Genomic DNA, 24,726 nt, shown 5'->3' with positions numbered 1-24,726 from the left:
ATTGATGGGTCGCGGAGGATTTGGCTGGGGTTTGGCTAGATTTGTTTGGGTTGGGGTTTGGCTGGGATTTGTTTGGGTCGTGAAGGATTTAGCTAGGATTTGATGGGTTGTTTGGGTTGGGGTTATGGTTGTTTGTTGTGGAATTTGGCTAGATTTGTTTGGGTTTGCTTTAAGTTGTGTTTTTGGTTGTGGAGGATGTGGTGGTTGTGTGGTGGTGGCTATTGGTTGTTGGCGTAGTGGCTGTTGATTTTATTTGATGAGTTGTAAATATTATTTTAATGTGTAATAAATATTATTTTAATATATAGAATTGAATGATAAAACATCTGATAAATGAAATGTTGTAAAATGATGTGGTAAAATAATAAAGTAAGCCTTTGATGTGGCAAAATGACATAAATTATGCCACAGTTGCTTTGGATGCTCTTACACTGCTCACTTGATCTCTTCCCTTTTTTGCCAGGTCATCCACACACGTGTTGGCCTCACGGAACCCATGTCATAGGTGGACGTTCTAATCCTAGTCAACCAAATTCCTGCAATCATAAAAAATAGCAATATTCAGAACGAAGACACCATTAAAGGTTAGCCAAATTAAGTATTAGTTGGAAATCAATTTTCAGACAAATGAATTTATATCCTAGAGGCAGCTAGATGTCATGCTACGTTTAACCCATATCTAACTGCCCATACTAGTTTCTCCAAAAAAAAAAAACTGCCCATACTTTAGCCAAATTATTTGTTGTGGGAAAAAAAAAGTTTTGAGTCATTGTAGACATAGACCAAAGAGCTTTACAATTTACATAACATGACAAGTAAGTCTAGTATTTATTTATCAACGGCCATTTGTGGTAATTTTTTTTTTTTTTTTTTTTTGAGAATGCATTTGTGATCAATTGATAACATCATACTTCTAATAAGGAGGAAGGTAAGGATAAAATCATAAAATTAGAAACTTGATAAAAGTCAAACTTGATAACTTCGTACTTCTATATATGTTGGAGAACCATTTCTCAAAAAAAAATATATATATATATATATATATATGTTGGAGAACCCATGTTCCTATTCAGTTCTGATCCAGCATGCACACATTTGCAAGCACTAGCAAATAAAAGATTTTGCATACGTGAATACATGATACATGGCTTTCTATATCCACGTAAAGAGCATACGTGATACATGACTTTTGTGCATTTTAACATAAAAACTTACCCTTTTTTTTTCCACACAATTATTTTTTTTAAATACCCATATCAGATTATCCAATTTAAACTACAATTCATTTAAATGTTGTCAATTTTTATTACTCTTCCAAATTATCTCTCATTTTTTTGTGTGCATACAAGTAAAGAAGTATTAAAAAATAGATTTGCATATAAATAATAACGATGTATATTTAAGATTGACTAATGTGGATAATATTTTGACTTAAATATTCAAAATTATCACCCTATACCATTTTATACCATTTTACATGCACTAATGTGAATGCTGAGTAATCAAAAATAGATGTTTACTAAAATTTTCAATCTCATATAACAAAAACCAAGGCCTAGTTTGGAAATTTTGTAACTTGACACGTAGCATTTTTCGCGGGGTCAACTCCAAAATATTGTCTCACTGTCCCAATATTGGGCTCACTGTCTTATGTCCATCCTATCATTTCCACCTTTTGGGCCTAGAGTTCCAAAGTGAGGCCATTTGGACAAAAATTCTTGTTCCTCAATCAAACATTCTTGCAAATTAAGATAAGATAGATAAACCCTTCAATATCTCCAAACCCTTTGAAGTTTGAACTCAGTAACCAAAGAGCAAGACATGCTTGTGAGCAGAGCTCAAGAGCTCTCGCCCTGCTCCTCTTCCACTCTCACTCTCACTTCTTCCTGTAATTTCCTCTCAACACTCTGCTCCTCAAACCCATTTCTCTACTTCCCCATGCGCTCCTCTCTTTCCTTCCTGCGCTCCCTCTCTCTCTCCCTCTCTCACCACCAACCCCACCACTTCCACCGCCACTTTTTCTTTCGCGCAATTTCAACCCCACTTTCCTCTTCTTCTCCAAAACCCCAGAAATATTTTCCTCTCCTTGCTGCTGCATCTGCCTCTTCTTCTCACAGTACTTTCGTCGAACACTTGGCGTGCGAACCGGAAACCAATGAGAGTTGGGATTTTAATAACAGTAGTGAGAGCGAGGCAGCTTTTGATTTTGATAAGAATGATGGGTCTTTGGATTTGAAGCATTTGCCGGCGCTGTCTCTGGATGTGAAGGAGCTGGATGAGCTACCGGAGCAGTGGAGGCGGTCGAAGCTGGCGTGGCTTTGTAAGGAACTGCCGGCACATAAGGCCGGAACACTTGTTCGGATACTCAATGCGCAAAGGAAGTGGATGAGGCAAGCAGATGCTACTTATGTTGCCGTGCATTGTATGCGGATTCGCGAGAATGAGGCTGGGTTTAAGGTGAATTTCTCAACTTTATGTTTGTCATTTTGGGGTTGAATTCATCGCTGATTCATGTTAATTCTTTATTGTGGTAATTGTTTAGTTTAGATTATAATAACTGCTCAGGGATGTGATTCTGGGTCTTTGTCAATTTGATGGATTTATGTTTAATTGCAGAAGATTTTGATGAAAATGCAGACCTATTTTGGGTAGTTGGAATCATAAAGTTTTCTGTGAGGATGATTGAGAAAATTGAATTGTATTTTAGGATTTTTTTTTTTAATAATATAAATTTTTTTATAATGATTATTGATCTATAGTAACTTTAAATGCATTCTGGCCTCAATCACTAAACTGAAATTTAATGAACAAGTGGGGCTGGCAGATTCCTAATCATTGTTGGGTTTGAAATTTTGAATAACTGCTCTTGGACAATGTTGGTAAAAGTGCACTTAAGTGCATAGGCCTCTTGGAGTCTAGGTGCAAAGCTCAAGGTGCAAATGCTCGACTGATTGAATAAAGCTCACAGTTTCAAATATAATATCTCATAACTTCTAATAGAAATATTAGTAACATATAATATGTAAAAAATTAGTAACTCAAAATTTGTATATTTTACCTATTAGGTATGTGCAATTGTATAATATTTGTAATTTCAAATTTTACCTAAGCTATTTCAATTCTTAAAATTTTTATATAGTAAATTGAAAACAATTATCAATGGTCAATATCATAATAATTTAGTTATAGAAAGTTTAAACATAATATTTTATATAATTCTATTGCGCTTTATAAAAGTACATAACTATGATAATTATGATCAAATGATGTATATGGGTCAATCAACATGCATCTAAAAGTCAAAGACCAAAAGCACAAGAATTTTAAATTAACCTTGTTCGTGTCTTATGACATGTAATTTTTTTTTGGTAATACAATACCCTAAGGATAGTGATTCGTGTAGTAAATCATTGGTCCATGTCATTTCTTTTAAGATCAAGCAATTAATTTTGACTATCCATATCTTTTTTAGCAATAAAATAAAAAAGCGTGCCTAGGCGTGCTTTGTGCTTCTTCAAAAAGCTCCAAAGAGCGTTCCTAGGTGTGCTTTGTGCTTCTTCAAAAAGCTCCTAAAAAGCACGCTTCATTAAATGGGCTTCTTTTTTGCCTAGCAAAATGTTGAGAGCTTGCTTCAAGCTTTGAGTTTAAGCACGCCTTTTTAACTACACTGCTCTAGGAGGTCGTAGACTGGATTCAATTTGAAACTTTTGATTAGTTACATTTGGATTGATTGCTTAAGTTTATGGAGTTACAGAGAATTACAGAATTAGTTTTGCTCGTTCTTCTGATGCTGGATGCTAAGCTGTTCCTGTTTTACTCTATTTTTTTGGGGGGTAATCAAACATTTAAAATCTGTAGTAGGTTTATTCTTTTATGTATACAGGAATGATTTTCATGTCCAAAAGAGTAATCACCAATATAGGATTAAAGAGAATAGAAAAAGGATATGCCCCATCTGTTGCCTCTTGTCTTAGCTATCTTGTTTGTAAAAGAATTCATTGACATATTATCATATACATCAAGTTATTTCTCATTTAATGTTTAAATTAGTAAGACATGCTGTTTGTGAGTTTGGAGCCAATCTACTCAATTTTATGGCCAACATATTTAGTTTGAAGTGCTTATGGGGAAAAAAAATTTGGAGCCTGTCTACCATCTAGTTTCAACCCCAGAAGTTTGTGTTTTTTTTTTTAATAAAATGATTGTGTTTTTCTTTTTCATGGTTTTATTAAGAATAAAAATGCTTTTTATTTATTTATTTATTTTTTTAATGCTTCCTAGATTGGCATCCTAAACTAGATTTGTCTTCTAAACCTTTTTTTTCCTTGTCTTTTTCTTTCTTCCCAAGGTATACAAATGGATGATGCAACAACATTGGTATAGATTTGATTTTGCTCTTGCTACCAAGCTAGCTGATTACATGGGTAAGGAGCGAAAATTCTCAAAATGTCGTGAGATATTCGATGATATAATCAACCAGGGACGTGTCCCTTGTGAATCTACATTCCATGTATTAATTGTTGCCTATCTTAGTTCATCCATTCAAGGATGTTTGGAGGAAGCATGTAGCATTTACAATCGTATGATTCAGTTGGGAGGTTACCGGCCTAGACTTAGCTTGCATAATTCCCTATTTAGAGCTCTTGTAAGCAAGCCAGGAGCCTCTTCAAAGCATTATCTAAAACAGGCTGAGTTTATTTTTCACAACGTGGTAACAAGTGGACTGGAGATACATAAGGATATCTACGGTGGTCTTATTTGGCTACACAGCTATCAGGACACCATTGATAAAAAAAGGATTGCATCATTAAGGAAGGAAATGCGAGATGCAGGAATTGAGGAGGGTAGAGAAGTGCTCGTGTCTATCTTGAGAGCCTGCTCAAAGGAGGGGGATGTGGAGGATACAGAAAAAGCATGGCTCAAACTGCTCCATTCTGAAGGTGGTATCCCGTCTCAGGCTTTTGTGTATAAAATGGAAGCCTATTCAAAGATTGGAGAACCTATGAAATCTTTGGAGATATTCAGAGAGATGCAGGAACAATTGGGTTCCACCAATGTTGCAGCACATCATAAAATCATAGAGATTTTATGTAAAGCTCAAGAAGTTGAACTTGCTGAATCCCTCATGATAGAATTCATAAACAGTAATTTGAAGCCACTAACACCATCTTATATTGATATGATGAGTATGTATTTCAACTTGAGCCTCCATGATAAGTTGGAGTTAGCCTTCTCTCAGTGCCTTGAGAAATGTCGACCTAACCGTACCATTTACAGTATATACTTGGATTCTTTGGTGAATGTTGGAAATCTTGACAAAGCTGAGGAGATCTTTAATCAAATGCTAAGTGATGGGGCAATCAATGTTCACACTCGATCATGCAACACCATTTTAAGGGGATACCTATCTTCTGGAGAATATGTGAAGGCAGAGAAGATATATGATCTGATGTGCCAGAAGAAATATGATATTGATTCCCCATTGATGGAAAAGCTTGATTATGTCCTGAGTTTGAGCAGGAAAGAGGTTAAGAAACCAGTAAGCTTGAAGCTAAGCAAAGAACAGCGAGAGGTTTTAGTGGGTTTGCTGTTAGGTGGTTTGCGGATTGAATCAGATGAAGAGAGGAAGAATCACATGCTTCGTTTTGAACTTAGTGAGAATTCCAGCACACATTCTGTTTTGAAGAGACATATACATGACGAGTACCATGAGTGGTTACATCCTTCGTGTAGGCAAAGTGAAGACAGCGGGGATATACCATATAGATTTTCTACCATCTCGCACTCTTATTTTGGTTTCTATGCTGACCAATTTTGGCCAAAAGGCAGGCCCATGATCCCAAAGCTAATCCATCGGTGGCTGTCGCCACGTGCTCTTGCATACTGGTATATGTATGGGGGCCACAGAACTTCTTCGGGGGATATTTTGTTAAAGCTGAAGGGAAATCCTGAGGGTGCCGAGAAGGTTGTCAAAGCATTGAAGGCAAAATCCTTAGACTGCAGGGTAAAGCAGAGGGGAAGAGTGTTTTGGATTGGTTTTCTGGGAAGCAATTCCTCATGGTTCTGGAAATTGATTGAACCTTATGTTTTAGATGACTTGAAAGATGTTCTAAAAGCTGGTCTTGCAATTTCAGAAAACAATTTGCCAGAGACTCAAGACAATAGTTATGATAGTGGGTTTGAATCTGATGAAATGCTCTCTAATTCCAGTGATGGCAATTTGTAGGGCTTCTATACCAGTTCTGTTCTTTGTTATGATATGGTAGATTGCTACATCCTGTGGATTTTTTCACAGGCTGCTCAAAAACTGCGTATCAGATCGGCTACTTCATGAAGCTTTTCTTTTTTTTTTTGAGCACGACTACTTCATGAAGCTTAGAGGCTCATCAACCTAGTCATGGCATCTTCCTGGGGCAACCTGCACTGTTGTACATATTCAAATGCATAGAGAATTAGAGATAAACTAAACTTATTATCTAACTAGTGAATAGAGATTTTTTATAGTGTTATCATATGCTATTTTATTGACATGACCTCCCTCAGACCCCGTAAAAGTGGGAGTTTTGTACACTGGATGCGACTCTTTTTTTATTTTGGATTATCTTTTATAGAAATTATGAGGAAAAGGAAAGGAAAGGAAAGGAAAATCAGATTGCTTAAGAATTTAACTCCCTTTTGCATTCATCTCCACAAACTCCCTCTCCTCTCCCTTGTTTTTCCTAAAATCCAAACCAAGGCAACTGAATTCATTTTTGTTTATTTTAATGTTCTATCCCTCCTCTCTCCCTTTCGTTATGTACGTTATCTTGATATTTTTGTGTGGCTATGGGCTAAAAGGGAAGGCCAGTTGACCATAGAATCTGCGCCTGAAGGCCCACAACAAATCCATTTGTCTTCTTGTCAAAGGATCCAAAAGACGTACTGACTTGTCAAAGGATCCGAAAAGGCGTACTGAAAAAGATACATTTGGATTTAGCACTGGCTTATGCATGAGAATTGAGTGGTCAGTATAGGGACCATTGTCCCAACAGTTTTGCAACCTTCTTGACAGGATGGTTTATCCCGTACCTAATTCTTGGTTGCAATTTAACTCTGGCTTTGTGTGAATATTTATTTTTCCTTTTCAACAAGGGAAGAAGGATTTGAATCCGGGTTTTTTTAAAAGCAAAGACTGGGTAATGCTACTGAGTTATAAGGCTTTGGAGTTGTGACGATGAAAATTGCTCAAAATTTGGCCACTAGCAAGTAGTCTATTTTTTTTAAATATTTTTTTAAATCATATTCAAATATCGAGTATAGCCCATGAAGCGTGTTGATTCTACCGAGGGTTAGAAGCCGGCACAAAAAGTTGAAAACCCGTTGAACAAGAATGAGAAAAGAAGAGGTCAAAATTATAGGGTCATCGATATTGATCAAAATGATTGAGAAAAGTAGAGGTCAAAATTATTGGGTCATCGATATTGATCAAAATGTCTATGGGGCCTTTGACATTCTACACGTTTTATTATTATACTTTTTTAAAAGAAATTCCACACGTTTTGTTTCGTCAAAACTATAAAAATTATAGTTTCACCAACTATCCTCAAGAATATCTTCTGTACCAACTCAATCCTCCTATTTTATACACACAAAAAAAAAAAATTAAAAAAAAAAAATCAATGCTTATATATATTTGGCTAAAATGTAAAACACATCTTTTAAGTTTTACCATAATTCATTTTAGTCTTGTAACTTTATTTTCATTTATTTAAGTCTTTTAAATTTCAAGTTTATTCAATTAAAGTCTTTCTGTCAACTTCCATTAATTTTTTTTAACAAAAATTTTGAAAAATAGTTTTCAATCATTAATTGAATTTTAAAAAAATAAATTGGAGAAAAGAATTAAAAATTTGAACAATTAATTGCAACATTAAATAAAAGTTTATGAAAATGCCTTAATTGAATAAACTTAAAACTTAGAGAATTAAAATGAATTTTGGTGAAATATAGAGGATGTGTTTTGCATTTTAGCCTATATATTTTTATGGAATTGCTCCTATATTCTATTTAGTCATAAAAATTAAAATGGTACATTACACATAATTGTCTATATAACAAAAAAAAGTGAAAAAGAATTTCGTGTCCTAGCTTAGGGATATATATTATAGATTCTACAGCATAAACTAACTAGAAAAGAGAGGAAAAAAACCATAGAGTTTGTTCTGGGACAAATTTAACTCTATTTTTATTTATTTAAATGTTGTAATATTAAATCATAAGCAAGGCTTGGGTCTAGTGCACATGAACGCTAAACCCAAACTAGTTCAGTAAATCATAAATATATATTTTTTAAAGAAAAAAATTATAAATATATTAAACTATGACAATTTGAATATTTTGTTCATGTCCTATTAAAAACTATGAAATGACCAACTTATAAAGAAAACTTTGATGGATTCATATTGATAATGTTTGAAAATCAATAGGCTGAGTGATATAGGCTTCAACGGTTGTTAGATGACCTAAAAAGGAAGAAAGAAACTATCGAAGGTGACTGAGGTGAATTGGCCAAGGACACTCCGACGATTAAGTCAGTTTTCTTTATATCTTAAGTATTCTAAGTAGATCAATAGTGAATACATATCTTCGGCTGATGGAGTTAGGTCCCTTTTATAGGGAATTTTTAATAGGTCTACTTGTTTGGATCTACTACTGTCATGGGAGATGTGTGGGGTTAGTGGAGAAGATGGAGCAGATTTCGATGAATCCCCCTCACGTCTCAGAATAATAGAACGTGATTCGATTATTTGGTATTTGTAGAAAATCCTCTAAAATTTACTAAGTGTTATTTGGTTGTCCATGCTCTCTTGTGACATGGACGATGAAATTACTTTGGACGATCATAAATGTTATGGACAAAGCCTATTCATTACTTGTGATACCTTTTATACGACTCCTTCTCTCATGAATTGATTTGGACATGGTTTGGTCATGAATGATCACCATGGATGAATGGAGTTTGATTCAACTCATCATCACATACTATATCAAAACAACATTGTTTTACTAATACGTTCTCTTTTAGTGATTTTTAATGGATATGAACCGAGAATTTAGGTTGTCACTACTTATCAAGGCTACATTAAAAAAAAATAACAATTTTTTTAATAAATAAATTAGGGTTTTTATTTTCAGATGCCTGATTGCTGTATAGATTTTGTTAACAGATATTTTAGGAAATATTAATGAAAGAAATAACATATATTTTTTTATATTTTTTTTTATATTTCTATAAAAATAGTATCAAAATTTTCATTAAAAAAAAAAAAATGTCCCTAAGCAGCTGACATTATTTGGGCTAAATTGGGATATATGAGATTCGGTTAAACAAAAGACAACACGCAAGGGCAAAACAGTCCAGCGAGGTACTGAAGCAGTGAAGTCAGTAACCTAATTCAACAGACGCACGAAAAAAACCGCCACGACGAAGCGCGAAATTCCAAAAATACCCTCGTATCCAAATCCTTGTGTGTACTTTGTGCAGTTGTGCCCGTTACTTCGTCACTTCGTTTTCATTTATCACTTGCATGAGACGCCATTTTCGAAAAAACACACATACACTCTCTCTCTCTCCGGGAGAATCTCAATCCCGGCGATATATCGCAACCGAGAAATTAGAAGGAGGAGAAAATGGTATCGGACTCGGACCTCGTGAACCGGCTCCGAGAAATACTCCGGAGCTCGGACCTCGACACGGCCACCGCCGGCAGTATTCGCCGGCAACTCGAGAAGGATTTCGGCGTCGATTTATCGGACCGGAAAACCTTCGTTAGGGACCAAATCGACATTTTCCTTGAAACCCTACCGCCGAAGCAAGAACAAGAAGAGGAAGAAGAAGAAGAGGTTGGTGAAGAATCGGAGAATGTGAAGGAAGAAAACGACGTCGTAGAGGAGGAAGAGGAAGGAGAAGAAGAAGAAGAAGAAGAAGAGGAAGTGAGTGAAGCGAAAGGTAGAAAGAAAGGAGGGTGAGTTTTCTCTTTGCTACAAATTTTTTTTTCCTATTTCTTGTTTGGTTGCCGGGAAAAAAAAAAAGAATTTTTCTTTTTTGTTTTATTTATTTACTTATTGTTTTAAGATATTAGTAATTGTTGTTGTTTAATTTTTACCCTTTACATTTACTGAAAATGAACATTAAATTGTTGTGAAGTAATTATTTGTTTATATTTATTTACTGTTTTTAGAAATTTTAAGATATTGTTAAGTGGTTTTGGAAGTAATTGTGAAAAATTAAAAATTTAAATACATTAATAGGGATTTAAAATTAACTTTAGTTTTAATAGCAAATGAGAAAAGAATCGGAGCCTTAATTTTTAAATTCACTTAATTTAAATTTATGGATGAATTGGAGCCTTTGTTAATATCTGGGTGTGTCATGATTAGGTGATTAGGTGGAAGGTGGTATTTCATTGTTCAAATTCAATTATCTTAGGATTTGTTGGAGCAACAGTTTTTTTAAGTCCCAAAACTTTTGGTGTTGGCTATGGATTTTCACCAGAGTAATTGAATCAACCATGTGTATTATTGAAGCAATTTTATCTTAGACAACGAATCAAATCCATCACTTCCGAATGCTTAAGCAATTTTTATAAGATGTATTGGGTGCGTGTGTAACTTACAATAATAATTAAAAAGTAAAGAGTCCGTTCTGGCTGCATGTTTGCTGTAATTTTGTTTTCCTAAACACATTTTATTGTACTGCGGTAGGTCAAACAAGGTAGATAAAGAAGTCAAGAAAAGGGGAGGTGGCTTCAATAAATTATGTAGCCTTTCTCCAAAACTTCAAGAATTTGTTGGAGAGCCTGAATTGGCCAGAACTCAGGTATATTAAAACCTTCCTTTTCGTTTTCTTGTTACTTCATGTTGTTTAGAATTGGACCTATTGGAACCGTAAATTCACACTAATGTTTTTCTCCTCCTTTTTGGTATTAGGTTGTGAAGAAAGTTTGGGCCTATATCCGGGAGAATAATTTGCAGGATCCAAAGAATAGGCGAAACATAAGATGTGACGAATCATTGCATACCCTTTTTCGTGTTAAGACTATTAATATGTTTCAAATGAATAAAGCCTTGTCCAAGCATATATGGCCGTTGGAAAATGGTAATTTTGAGAAGTTATTTTTCAATATGTTTTTTATGTTGAGACTAGATATGTGACTTCTGTGCTTCATTCATGATGTTAGCTTGTTTTTGTTAATTTAGAACCTTATGTTTTTGAGCTTATTGTGGATGTGTGTCTTCGGCTTGTATATAGATCTAAGTTTATTTGTTGCAAGTGGCGTCTTAATTTGATGAATCTGGTTCTTGGTGTCTGCATTGTCCTTTGCACTCCACAATCTAAATTTCAATGTGAAAACGTTATGGTATGCTTAATGAAATTCAATGGGGATTCTTGCAATTGGCATGTATCATATTTCTCTGATTCCATCTCATGTTATTTAGTGAGAACGGATAATGTTGGATAACCTTAGTTCTTTTGTTCTTCAATGGTTTGTTGACTAATCAATATTACAAGTTGTGGTGGGGGAGTATTCTGATGGGAAGTACTAGTAGATTGCTAGTGACTCTAAAAGAAGTTCAAAAGGGGCAGAATCCTTGTACACAAGGAGAATACAAATGAAAGGCCAAACTAAAAAAAAGAAGAGGCAGAAGAAGTAAACGTACAAAAATTGTTTAATGGAAGCTTAAAGTGTCTAGAAACTCTAAAAAGTCAATGGTATATTAGTATGTATGAGGAATCAAGGTCAATCATTAAAGAATCTTCAAGAATAAGACTTTTTTTTTGGATATGTACAACCATTGAAAAACTAAATAAGGCATTACCCAAGAGACTCCAAACAGCTCTTCAAAAAAAAAAAAAAAAAAAAAAAAAAAGGAGACTCCAAGCAGATAGAAAATCAAAGATCACAACTTCCAAGCCATTGCATAATGAAGAAAAAGATGAGCCACTCTTTCCTTGACTCATAATCATCAACCTTTGTCTCCCTAGATTATCAATAGACAACTTCTTTTCTAACGCCACACCCCACAAAAAGAAAGCCACCATTGGAGGTAATTGAAGTTTCCAAATGTTTTGCCAAGGTAAAGACTTTTGGCATCCTCTTAATACCTTGTAGTGTCTCCAATTGAACGCCTTTAGATTTTGAAGGAAACTTGATGAGATTATCTACCCTCCATTCAGTCCATTGTGTAACTTAAGGGCATAAATGTCATCCAAAGCGGAAGCCATCAATTCTAATTCCCATTCATTCAACTGTTTAATGAACAAAGGATTCCAATAAAAAGAGCAATTTTTATACCCTAGATACTTATCATTTTTATTTTTATTTTTATTTTTTATACTCTAGATAATCTATTACTTTAGCATCTCTTTCTCTGGTAATTAGTAAAATGTCAGGATATCGCTCCTTTAGAGTAGTCTTCCATAGTTCGTGCCAAAAATGAATTTTGGTGCCATCCCCAACATTGTATCTAATTAAAGATGAAACGCTATCCTATTTTCTTTTGATATTCTTCCACAATCTCACACCATAGGGCTTTAACCTCATTCAAGCACCAGCCTAACACCACAACTATTTCCCTAGTAAAACATGATTAAAAAGCATTGACCTCTTAATCCCCAAACTGTCATCATGGATCGATGCACAAAATTTTTCCAGTTGACTAAGAGTGTGTTTGACATTAGCTTATAAGCTCTGCTTTTAGGTTTTATGTACAGCTTTTTAAAACTTCACTTTTTCCTACATTTTCTCTTTTTTTTTTCAAATTTTTTCAAGATACAAGTATATTTTAGCACACTTTCAGCAAAAAAATTTCAGCAAAAAGCTAAATAAGCTATTCCCAAACAGACACTAAGTGATCTGTAAACTCTTCTCCCACACAATCCCTAGGAAAATCCCTCTGAATATTTCAAACCGATTTGCAACACCTGTAACTAGGGGAATAAAGGTAAAAAAGAAGTTTATAAGCTAGACAATGTACTTTTGATAAGAGTGAGCCTTCCCCATTTTGATAAGTACAATTTCTTCCATCCAATTAATCTTTTTAGCATTCTCTCTATGATGGGATCCCATATATTTCTTGCCTTATAATGAGCTCCGAAGCCATACCTGTGTACTTCATAGGAAGGGACGAAACACGGCATTCTAGGTTACTTGCCAATTCCTCCACATTCAAAACCTCTCTTAACTGGCACAATTTCCAATTGAGGCCAGCTGGTCCCATATATCTCTTAAATTACGCCTTGTTTAAATTGGTGTCATTTGCCAAGTAAATTATCATGTTGTTTTCATTCCATGAAATTGGGCCAATTGACTAGAGTTTCAGTTAGATTGTTCCTTGAAGTTCAAATTATTTAGCTTTTTTACTTGAAAAAGTAAAAAAAAAAGGGGGGGAGGGGGGGTTGGAACAGTTTAGAATTCTGTGGATTTTCATTTTCAAGAAGTATAGCTAACCAGTTGATCCATCATAATCTTGTCTTATTTGAAAACATCCATCTTGCACTTGTGTTTGTTTTCAATGGTGTTTTGAGCTTACTCAGAATATGATTTACTCGTGTAATATGTGAGCCACTTCAGTCATGTAAACTGAATATAACAGTGACCTTTACCATTTACAATCAGGAGATGTGAAGCAAAAGGTAACAGCTGAAGAGAGTGCTGGTTCTGTATCAGAAGATGTCAGCAATGCAGAAGAACAAGAGGAAGACGATGAAGAAGAGAAAGAAGAAGAAAAAGAAGAGGAAGAAGAAAAAGAGGAGGAAGAAAAAGAGAAGGAAGAAAAAATCGAAGAGGAAGTAGACGGGGAAGAAGAAGAAGAAGAAGAGGGGCTTAAAGAAGAAAGAAATGGACGAGGAAGCAAGAAAAGAGAGTGAGTTTTATTTTGATTATTTTTCCTTTTCATGTAGATTTTTGCATGTTTCTTTGTTATTTTCTTTCTCTCTAAAACGTTATCTGTTGTTTTAAAGAAAAGTTATTATTTGAAGTACCTGCAAAGATGTGGGATTTGACTGCTTATCAACCAAAAAAAAAAAAAAAAAAGATGTGGATTTGACTAGTTTTTGTTTACTTTTAGGCTTTTACATGAATCATGCATTTGGGCTTGTAGGAATTACTACTTCATTTTATTGCATGCGTAGTTGTCTCGTTGATTATAATGTTGAAGACCCTTTATGATTTGATAGCTGTTAGTGAAAATGGGAAACAACCATTAGCATACTAAGTAATAGTGCTTCATTCAACCAAAAAAGGAAAAGTGCAAAGATCCCTTAGTACACAGGCAGTATACTAAGGAAAAATCAAACAAAATTACATAGCTCTAAAATTCATGTAAGGAAGAATTGGCACTTAGGGAAGCCATCCAATCAAACATGGTACGTGAAATACATATTTAATCTCCACAGCCAAATGCTTGATCCCATCAAAAGTATGAAGATATATCTCCCATTAAATGATCCACATAACACAATGAAGTATGGCCCCGATATCATCAGCTTAGTGTTTTCCAAAGTTCCCTTGCCAACATTCTAGCAGTTCCTCCACCCTTTTTAGCATGACCCCGTGCATGCCAAAAAGACAACACGATAGACCATAAATCATACACAGACTCACAATGAAGTAATATATGGTCAATCCTGCTATGTTTGCACATGCATAACCAATTAACAATACATATATTCTGCTGCTGAAGATTCCCCACAGTGAGTGTATTTCCCCAAGCCGCAGTCCATGAGAAAAAAGCTACTTTAGAAAGAATCTTAACCTTACAGATTCTTTTCCATGGAAAATACATGGAAGGACCCGCATTAAGGATCCAATGATAAGCCTGTACTGCAAATACACCTCTCCTAGCATGGGTCCAAACCAATCTGTTCTCCTCCCCTTGATTTACTTTACTAGAATAAAGAATATCTAGGAACAACTGCAAACTCCCCCACCTCCTAATTTTTAAGAAGTTTAGTAAACATTGCATCCCAATTAAGAACCCCATCATGCCAATTCACATTATCTGCGACAAGGGCCTCTTTATTCTGGGCTATACAGAACATCGGAAAAGCACCCTTCAAGATAGTATCCCCACACCAAGGATCAAGCCAAAATTGTAGTCAACTGCCATTATCCACCCCCATTTGACATATTGTGAAATCCTTCCCCATCCTCTCTGAATATGCTTCCAGAGGGACACACCATATGATTCCTTAGTCACATCCAAAGTCCAATCACCCTCAAGGCGCCCATATTGTGAAGCCACCACCTCTCCATCCTCTCCTTAATTTTTACCATCTGTATATTTTCTGTTAATTTCTCATGTATTTTGCCTGGGTTAAGATTTTGATAATCATTAATATGTATACTTTTTCAAGTTATTGCGAGGAGTTTGGCTTGCGATAGTTCCAAATTCCTTTTGATGATCTCTAATATCACTGGTTATATTTGAGGGAATGGGAATGCTAGGATATATTGCTAGGAACTTATGTACATGTTAATGTCTGTACCTCTGCTTACTTGTTGCTGGTTATTTTTTTAAATTAAATTATTTGATCTTATAAAGGAGGTCTGCTAAGAAGGTTAAAGATACCAAGAAAAGAGGAGGTGGCTTTACTAAATTATGTAGCCTTTCTCCACAACTTCAAACATTCACTGGAGCTCCCAACCTGGCAAGAACAGAGGCACGTTCAAAGATTTTAATAAGAATCCCTTACCAGTTTGTTTCCAGTTACTTTATATGATGATTTTTTTTTCTAATAGCATTTCTTTCTTTGTTCTTGTTTTATTTCCTGTTTTGGATCCAGGTTGTCAAGAAACTTTGGGCCTATATTCGAGAGAATAATTTGCAAGATCCCAAGAATAGGCAAAATATACTATGCGATGAATCGTTGCGTGCCATCTTTCGTGTTGATTGTATCAACATGTTTCAAATGAACAAAGCCTTGACCAAGCATATATGGCCATTAAATGTGGAAGACGGTAACTTCTAAAGAAGCTTTTTATTTTTATTTTTATTTTTTTGGGGCAGTTTGGTTCCTTGATCGAAAGAAGGATTCATATACCTTGATATACATCATATTAGCACTTATGATTTGGAAAGGAGCGCCATTACTTTATCCATTATGGTACTTATTGATCGACAGTATAGAGTGAGAGACCTGTTTGTTTAAATATGTCTGTTTGAATATGGCTCGCTGCTTTTGGCTGTTTTGATAAGTATGGGAGCAGGAAATATCAAATATGTCAGTTGAGCCTTGTAGCTCAACTAGTAGCTCTTGATGTTTCTAACGGAGACGTCCAGGATTTAGATCACCCATCCCTCACTGTCACTGTTGACTCTGGTATATGGATGCATGCCCAGGGACAGATTTTCTAGTTTCCAATCTCATGATTTTTAGGTTGGAGACACTTGAAATATCTGACATAGACACTTTTACTTGTATTATAATATTTGTGCAGCACACAAGCTACTTTAGAAAGTAAATGCAAGAACTTATATGATGAATCAGGAGACATGTTTGATGTTCTCTCTTCCTTTCTTGGACTGGCTTCTTGTTAATGTAACCAGCTATGTGTCGAAAACATGTCCCATTCAATACCTATGTTGTGTTTGTTGGAAACAGGTATTTCATGCTCATTGGGAACTCTTTATGCTTACTGAAGTTTCCACGTGACATACTGATATAGCCTGCTGGTATTATGTGGCTTCTGCTGCTTGAGAAGTCCAAACAAACTACAGATGCAAAATGTCTTGAGTGACCTAGTCCTCTCCTAAACCTGATTTTAGGAAAACTTTGGGGAAATTACATAAAAAAAAAGACTCAAAGTTTATATGCTGTTTCAGATCAGGTCATAGGTTTTTAATTTTGTGAAATTAAAATCCCAAACTTATGAAACAATTTCAATTTGAGGCTTCTGTCTATTTTTGTTATTCCAAGCAGTAATAGATCATAGAAAAATGGGAAACCATTGATAAAACTTTTTGTTTTTCCTTGGAAACCAGCTTTGATTTATTGGCATAGAAGATTCATTTTCATTTTCTCACTCTAAATGAAGTTCTCTCTCTAAATGGAGCATTCTCTCTCCATCCTCTCTGTTCAATGGCCGTCAAATTGTTTATCAACAAGCCCTAGGTGAAATGCAGAGTTTTTTCAGAAGGTTTTCTGCTTTTCTCCGTTACTGCCTGGAATAATGGGGATGAATAACAAAAATGGACAGATGCTTCAAATTGAAATGATTTTTTTTGTAAGTTTGGGTCTTTAATTGACAAAATTAAAAACATGGGAACTAATTTGAAACATGGAATAAACTCTGGGCCTATTATGTAATATTTGCGAAAACTCTTATTGTTTGTTTCATAAATGTCTAGTGACTAACACTTTGTGCAAAGACATCTAACACATTAGAAAATTTTTGGGATTTGTGTGATCATGGGTTAATTTCCAAAGATAGTTATTTCCTTTAAATTTTTCTATCCTCTTATGTTTTGTTGTCCAGAAGTTTTGCAGACCTTGTGAATTTGTGCATGAAGCTAAAAGGAGTTTAACAGATATTGTAAATTTAATAAAATGCTGAGCTTCTCCGCTCAAAAAAAAAAAAAAAATGCAACAAGTAAGCAGCAAAGAGAAAATTAATGAAGGTATTCTAGGTACCAAAAGATGTTGGGAATGTTGATTGTTATGCTTATCCTGTCTCCAAAAGATTTGTTAAGTTTATGTTCATAAAAATGTCCATGCATCTCTCTCTCTATGCATTCCCTTTTAGCATGAATCTGATATGGGTGTTGTTCATGTTCTGAAATGTCCATGCATATAGATAAAGGTTGGAATTTTTATCAGGTTTAGATATGTCAAATTATTCAAGAGATTGTCTTCTTGGGAAGATATTCAATTCTATTATACTCTTAAACAATGTTTTGTACTATCTCTATGATGTTTGCTTGGACTCACAATATAAGTATTCTTTTTGTTGAACCTTTAACACAAGGTTTGAGAACTTAATTTGATGGTTGAATGAATGGTTTTCTGCATTTTAGGAGTTCTGGATGACTCTTTACAAAAAAAGAAGCAGTGCAAACAAGAAGAAGAAGAAGAAGAAGAAGAAGAAGGTGAGAAAGTTCAAGTCTGTGCGGTATAAACTCAATGGGTCAGGATAGTTTCCTTTGTGTATATTACACTATTCTGCAAAAGTTGGGTACTGGAACAACCTACCCAAGTAAGAATATTGATAAAGAAATCAGTGCATTTGCAGTCCTGACTTAGTAATATTGTTTTAACCCATCACTGTTCAGATTCAGATGATCCAAATAGGAGAGGGAAACGACAGAAGAAAGGAAGTTCTGGGCTTCTTGCTTGCCTTCCACTTTCAGATGCTCTTGTAAAATTCTTGGGCACTGGTGAAAATTCATTATCTCGGGCTGGTGCTGTAAAGAGAATGTGGGAGTACATAAAACAGAATGATCTGCAGGTATGGTGTTCCTTCTTGGTCAAACCCATGCTAAAATGATCTGTTACTCTCTTTTTCCCCCTTTTGATATGTAATTACAACTTATGCATCCATATCGGATTGAACTCCTAACCTCACTGTACCCCTTGTTTATTGGTGGAGGAGATGCCTTTTGATCCATTGACGATTTGTGGTATAGTTTCACCATTTTTAACAGCTGGTGAAAAGACCTCCATGCATATAAAATCTGCCCGCTGAGCAACTGAAATATCAAAAGGTTAAAGGGTGGGTAAATTAAAAAGGTTTTGTATACACAGCATGTTATTTGCTCCCTTGGAGCTCATCGGCCTGTGTAAACAAGCCAAGCTTCATTCTCTTGCTTTTGGTTGCTTGATAGAATAAAAGCCAACATCAGGGTCAGCTTGAATAGGCTTCTGAATGGTTAAGATTAGCATATAATAACTTTATTTTGTGGATTTTGGTCAATAACAAAAATAAAATAAAAATAAAAAGAAGCTGACACGTAATAGATGGATAGGGATGTTTGATGAATGACAGTTTTAACATCAGATTAAGTTGAGAACAAAGCTCAATTAGAGCTTGTGGGTGAGCTGGGGTGTGAACTTTTTACAAGCTTGAATCAGGTTTGAGGCTAAAGCTTGATCCAAGTTGTGAAGCTTGAGCTGCCCTTTAGCGTGCGTTTGGCAACTTATTTAGCTTTTTGCTGAATGTGTGCTGATGTGTGCTTGTACTTCGAAAAAGTGAGAAAAAGAAAGGTTTTAAAAAGTTGTACATAAAAGCTTGTCGAATAAGTTGTATACAAACAGATACTTAATGTTCTATTTGTCAATTTTGAGGGAAATCCATGTTGATTCCTTGAAGGCAAATTACCTTAATATTTTATGTTCTATATGGCAATTTTGGGGGGGAGCTTTCCTTGTCCAATTATTAATGTTCTCTTCTAAGTATTATTTTGAATTTAATGCCAAACCTTGTTATGCAATGCTATCATCAGTGTCATGTTTTCTTTATTTATTATTATTAGTAATATTGTTATTTTTGAGCCTGGGCTAAGTAGATAGCCTATGGGTCAGTTTGTTAAAGTGTTGTTGGCCCAATCAAGTATACCTTGATAGGCTTGATTGAACTTTGTCAACTTATTGCCTAGTCCAATTGTAACTTGCTTTCCTTGAAGTATTTGTCTAAATTATGGCTTCAAGGCATCAACATGATGGATATGTTTGATGTGCCATCTTGAGTTGTATGATACAGATGAATTTATTAATGGTTGTAATTTAGTAATGTCTTTTTTTTTTTTTTTTTGTGAAACTCACAAGATTTGGTGCCTGAATTGTTATTCTCACACATGGCTTTCTGCTTGTTCCTGAAGGACCCATCTGATAAGAGGAGAATTTTATGCGATGATAAGCTAAAAGAACTTTTTGGGGTTGATTCCTTCAATGGCTTCACAGTCTCAAAGCTTCTGACTACTCATTTCATCAAGACAGAACAGTGAGTGTGGCTTGTATGTATGTATATAATGTGAGCCCAAGAGGGCATTTTTGCTCGAGTTATTATTACCACAATCGTCCTAGCCTTGTAGTTGAATGCTTCTAACATCTCAAAAAATTGCAAATAGGATTTGACAATCTTACTGCCAATGTTTCTGGTGTTCCCGTGTAGCATTATATACTTCCTCTTTTTCTTTTTTCTTCCCTATTTTTTTGGGAAGGGTTGGGGGAGCATCACTTTGAATTGTACAGGGACCATTTTAGTGAAGACGTTGCCACACATGGAAAGCATGTTTTTAAGCTTATTGTCCTCTTTTAGGGACCACAGCATCAACAACGAAATCTCCATGCTTTGTTTGATCCCTTTGCAACAGAATCTGCTTCTCTAGTATTGTTGGGCACACTGCACACACCCCAACATGTAAGAGAGGATAGCTTGTAACATCAAATACGGTAAGTGCTTGTGCATCACAAGATTATATGTTTTGGACAATTGCATGGTTCATCTTTTTGGATGACTCCCTGTTTTATATGACACCAGGTTTTCAGTAAATATTCATTTTAACTTTGTTGTCTTCAAGCAAGTTATTTGTTAACAATTTTATCAAACACGCTTTCCAAGCAAGAGCATGAGAAACTCTTTTGCATGTATCAAATTCATTGGAAAATGGAAATTCCTTATTGCTTAATATTCAGGGTGCTAGTCCTTCAGGAATTTTTTTTTAATTTTAAAAGCTAAGAAAAAAGATTAAAATAGAAACTAATGCCCGTTGCTGTGTTAATTTTAATCTGTTTATCACCTTGGTCTTAGTACAATTCGTTGGATGTTTTTACCACTATGTTCTTTTCTCTTCTTCAGCTGCTTTTGTTATTTATGTACGGAGGGAGTGAGAGGATGTGAACTTAAGAGGGCATGTGAAAAACAATGTTTTTTTTTTTGGAAATATGCTACATTCATAACATTTTCATAACAAATTTTACATGGTAAGTTGTTATTGATTCTAATTTAAATTTTACTTCTAAAATTACTTTTTTGGCTTATCGATAACAACAACCAATAACAACCTGTCATTTAGGATTTATTATGAAAATATAGTGAAAATGTTGTGGACATAGGCCTCTCTCATTTTTGTACTGTTCTTTTGGCTTAAAATCTAAACCATAGGTTTGATATGGGGATGAGGAATACGCATGCGGATTAAATGTTCTATTCTTTTTACATAAGAATCAATAAGTGACCCAACTGAGATGACGATGACACAGGAAATACACAAATAATTTCTCATATTTTTTAATGTTATTTTCACTTGAAGTCTAAACCATTGGTTTGACATCCTGGGATGAGGAATATGCACGCTGATAAAATGTTCTATTCTTTTACATAAGAATCAATCAGTGACCCAACTGAGATGACAGGGAAAAATACACAAAAATCAAATGATGTAAACACAAGCAAAGCAAAGTGGATGTAAGTAAAACTATGTAATAGCTAAAAGCCAAATGCAAAAACATTGCAAGTAAGAGAGAGAGAGAGAGAAAGAGAGACTTTTATTGAGGGGTGTAGGTTGGTTGAATGTAAAGGAAGGTTATGATTACACTAGTGGTAGAGATGAGTTGAGAAAAAAGAATAGTGGATTGGATTTTGTGGATTGGCACACGTTTTTACTTTTTTGGCTTGGGGTGGAAATGTTGATATGAATAAAGTGGTTGGAAAAACGAGCTATAAGAATAGAGATTAGATGGGAGGAGACAGATCCAGAAATTGGAGAGAGATAAGATAATCTCGTGGAAAAATGTCAAAGAGAGAGAATCTTATGGGGGGGTGGGATCCACTAATATTCGAATTGTTGAAAGCACCGCCGTTCATATGCGGCGAACCGATTCCACCCACATCTTTCTTTCTTTTTTTTGACACGTCATGCCCACGCGCCCTTCTGACACTTCCGTCCCACGTTTTTTTTCTTTTTTTTTTATTCAACTATTTGCCACAAAAGCTTTTTGTTCATTTCAAAAAAGGTCTTCAAAGATGCAATTTCTCTGTTCAACAAAGTCGGAATATATATCTTTTGTTTTGTTGTATCTATTTGCAAGAATTTTGCTTAAGTTTTATGCTTTTTTTTTTGCTGTTTATATGCATATATCTTCTTCTCTTGCTTTTGAGAGGATATTTGAATGGGAAGGAAATTCTCTATTATTGTACTGATCAATTTCATAAATAGACTAAAGAAGAAAAATATTCTCCAATTACAATTGTATTTAGAAAATGGTTTTTAAAATTTTCTATATAAACTAATTATTATTATTATTATTTTTACAAAGCTTGGTTACAAACATGATTTAGCCTTAACTTCCTTTTAAAAAATAATTAAAATAGTTACATATTTTAAAATTTAAATTGTTGAATTGTATATTCTTTATGTTCTTAACACATATGTATAAGTGTCAATTGAATTTTATTTATTATTCGATCTATAAAGTTATTCTTTATGCATAACTTTAGACTATAAAAACTTCTATTTGGAAATTTTATAAACATAGAAGATAGAATAAGAAAATCCAAGTTTGTTGCCAAAGTTTTTCCTCTATTTTTTTAAGGGTTAACTTTTTTTTTTAGAAACAATTTTAAAGGTTAACTTAAATACTATACAAAACAAATCTTTTTTTTTTTTTGAGAAGCATACAAAACAAATCTTAGTTATACAGGATTGCTATCATCTATTGAATAAAAGATGTCAATAGGCTAGTGATAGCCTGATAGGCTGGTGGGGTAGTTGGTATTCTTGTAAGATTTGGTTTGAGAAACATTATTGTACATTAGGTGACCATAAATGATTTAAAGCAAATATAGGAAAGTCAAATTGTCAAACCAATTGTTGCATTCCACCCCTTCTTCATTCCAAATTAATTGCGTTTACTAATATTAATGTTATCAACTAATCAAAGATTACAAAATGTTTCTTCTAGAAATACTGAAGATCTTAGCTTTATTGTTTTTCTAAACAAAACTAAAATCTGGGTTATGAGAAATTAATTCTAATCAACATCTGTTTCAAAAAAAAATTCTAATCAACCTCAACATTTTCCATGCAAAATAAGTATGGTACTGTGGTGTGATATGATAATTTTGAATATGCATCATTTATCTTCTAAAAAGAAAATAAAAGAATATGCATAATTCAATGATGGGATGTTGTGTTCAATGCATCAAGCAAATTGCTTTTTACAGTAAAAAAGTATTTTGTTTTCATTGTTTTGGCTCTTGTATCTGTTGAATTTTGGTCATAAAGCATTTAAAATAACTCAATGTTTCAACCCCTCTCTCAAGCAGCTACATTTAATTGGTCATATCAAAGTAACATTCTTTTTTGGTCCTAGCTCAAACGTGAATGTAACCCTAAGAATTACTTTTATGATAGTTTTATCATTATACTGTAGGCGATCGATGCGCATGAAGTAGGAAAAGGGAGGACATGCAGTATACTCATGATTAATTAGAGCACATTTCCTATGTAATTGAATTCAAAGAAATGAAAGGGTTTTTTTTAAAAAGAACCGATGTGATACTAAAGGAGTTGAAGCCACTATGACTGTAGATCATGACATTACATTGATGGAGTTCTAAGTACTGAGCAGAATAAGTAGATTTCGAGAACAATGAATAATCACCATTTTAACTTTGTAGATGGGGAAAAAAAAGAGTTGGTAATTATTTGGAAAAAAGAAAAAAGCCCTTTTAACTAGTACTCATCTCTGTCTCTCTCTCTCTCTCTCTCTCTCTCTCAAAAGAGTTGAAACTTGAAGGGTAAGATGAAAAGAATAGAGAAAATGATGATGTAGGTTTGAGTGAGGGCCAATAAGTGGAATTCTTGCAAGGACAAAGGTAGAGAGCAACAATAATGCCACTCAACAACTCCTAAAAGTAGACAAAGACACCAAACCCTAAATGACAAGACCAGCCTCAGAAAGTTGCAAAAAACTGTTAATTCTCTTATCTCTATTATTTAAAAAGATTCCATCTTTGACAACCCAAAAGAGAGAGAGAGAGAGAGAGAGAGAGAGAGAGAGAGAGAGAGAGGTAAGAAAATAAGAATTGGACAAAAGATACCTTCTTGAGGAGGTCACAAACAAAGGCCATGAACATGAACTTGTCATCACGTGAAAGATGCTTTCAGGGTTTTGATAAGGATAGTGTGTGTCTTCATCGACAGTCTTTAAATAAGGTATCTTAATATTTGTTCCTTGGATTCAATCAATTTTGTTTTGTAACTTTCTTGAAAGTGAAAGGGAATTGGCTTGTTCAGTGAATCTTGTGGAAATTTGAAGCAGGCCTTATCTTGGAAAGTGACACGTAATTATTCTTTAAAACTAGGGGTAACCCACTAATGCTAATTAAGATTATATGGTTTCTTCTATGGTGTTATATATAAGGTAAGGCGTTTGTAAAGTTTCACAATAATAGATGTATAATAATTAGGAACCAGCTTAATGGTTTTTCAAACCATACCTTGATACAGAATTGTGTCGGCTTTAGTCTTCTTCTTAAACTTGTGACTAGGTAAAGGAGTGTGAATTTTTGGGCTTCTTACACAATATACATAATTGTAATTCTCATTTTAATATTACATTACATACAGTCTAATTTTGGAGAATATTACTCTTGATTTTTGATACAGTATATTGCATATTGGTTTTTTAAGATTAATTGCAAAAAACCACCTTAAAAAATTACAGGGGTACTCACTCCTTGT

At 34.4% G+C, this 24,726-nt stretch overlaps 2 protein-coding genes across 2 annotated transcripts; both read left to right on the top strand.

Moving 5' to 3' along the window:
* Positions 1–1,767: 1,767 nt before the first annotated feature.
* Positions 1,768–6,512, top strand: LOC115967562 (pentatricopeptide repeat-containing protein At2g15820, chloroplastic). The gene is made up of 2 exons (XM_031086681.1): positions 1,768–2,457; positions 4,349–6,512. Exons 1-2 carry the CDS (start codon positions 1,822–1,824, stop codon positions 6,224–6,226), a joined length of 2,514 nt encoding a protein of 837 aa, XP_030942541.1. The 5' UTR covers positions 1,768–1,821; the 3' UTR covers positions 6,227–6,512.
* Positions 6,513–9,535: 3,023 nt separating this feature from the next.
* On the top strand, positions 9,536–20,530 carry LOC115966819 (ABC transporter F family member 4). Its single transcript, XM_031085973.1, has 10 exons — positions 9,536–10,004; positions 10,744–10,858; positions 10,969–11,137; positions 13,659–13,831; positions 13,862–13,905; positions 15,586–15,703; positions 15,827–16,001; positions 18,058–18,129; positions 18,313–18,488; positions 19,858–20,530. Exons 1-10 carry the CDS (start codon positions 9,670–9,672, stop codon positions 19,981–19,983), a joined length of 1,503 nt encoding a protein of 500 aa, XP_030941833.1. The 5' UTR covers positions 9,536–9,669; the 3' UTR covers positions 19,984–20,530.
* Positions 20,531–24,726: the final 4,196 nt, after the last annotated feature.

Source organism: Quercus lobata, chromosome 11 (assembly GCF_001633185.2).
Source record: "Quercus lobata isolate SW786 chromosome 11, ValleyOak3.0 Primary Assembly, whole genome shotgun sequence".
Taxonomy (NCBI): Eukaryota; Viridiplantae; Streptophyta; class Magnoliopsida; order Fagales; family Fagaceae; genus Quercus; species Quercus lobata.
Note: the sequence above shows the minus strand (reverse complement) of the source record. Positions and strands in the feature narration are given on the sequence as shown.

Coding starts and splice junctions, on each gene's coding strand:
- LOC115966819 (XM_031085973.1), top strand. CDS start 9,670: ATGGTATCGGACTCGGACCTCGTGAACCGGCTCCGAGAAATACTCCGG. Junction 10,859..10,968: donor CTGAATTGGCCAGAACTCAG/GTATATTAAAAC, acceptor TTTTGGTATTAG/GTTGTGAAGAAAGTTTGGGC. Junction 18,130..18,312: donor AGAAGAAGAAGAAGAAGAAG/GTGAGAAAGTTC, acceptor ATCACTGTTCAG/ATTCAGATGATCCAAATAGG.
- LOC115967562 (XM_031086681.1), top strand. CDS start 1,822: ATGCTTGTGAGCAGAGCTCAAGAGCTCTCGCCCTGCTCCTCTTCCACT. Junction 2,458..4,348: donor AGAATGAGGCTGGGTTTAAG/GTGAATTTCTCA, acceptor TTTCTTCCCAAG/GTATACAAATGGATGATGCA.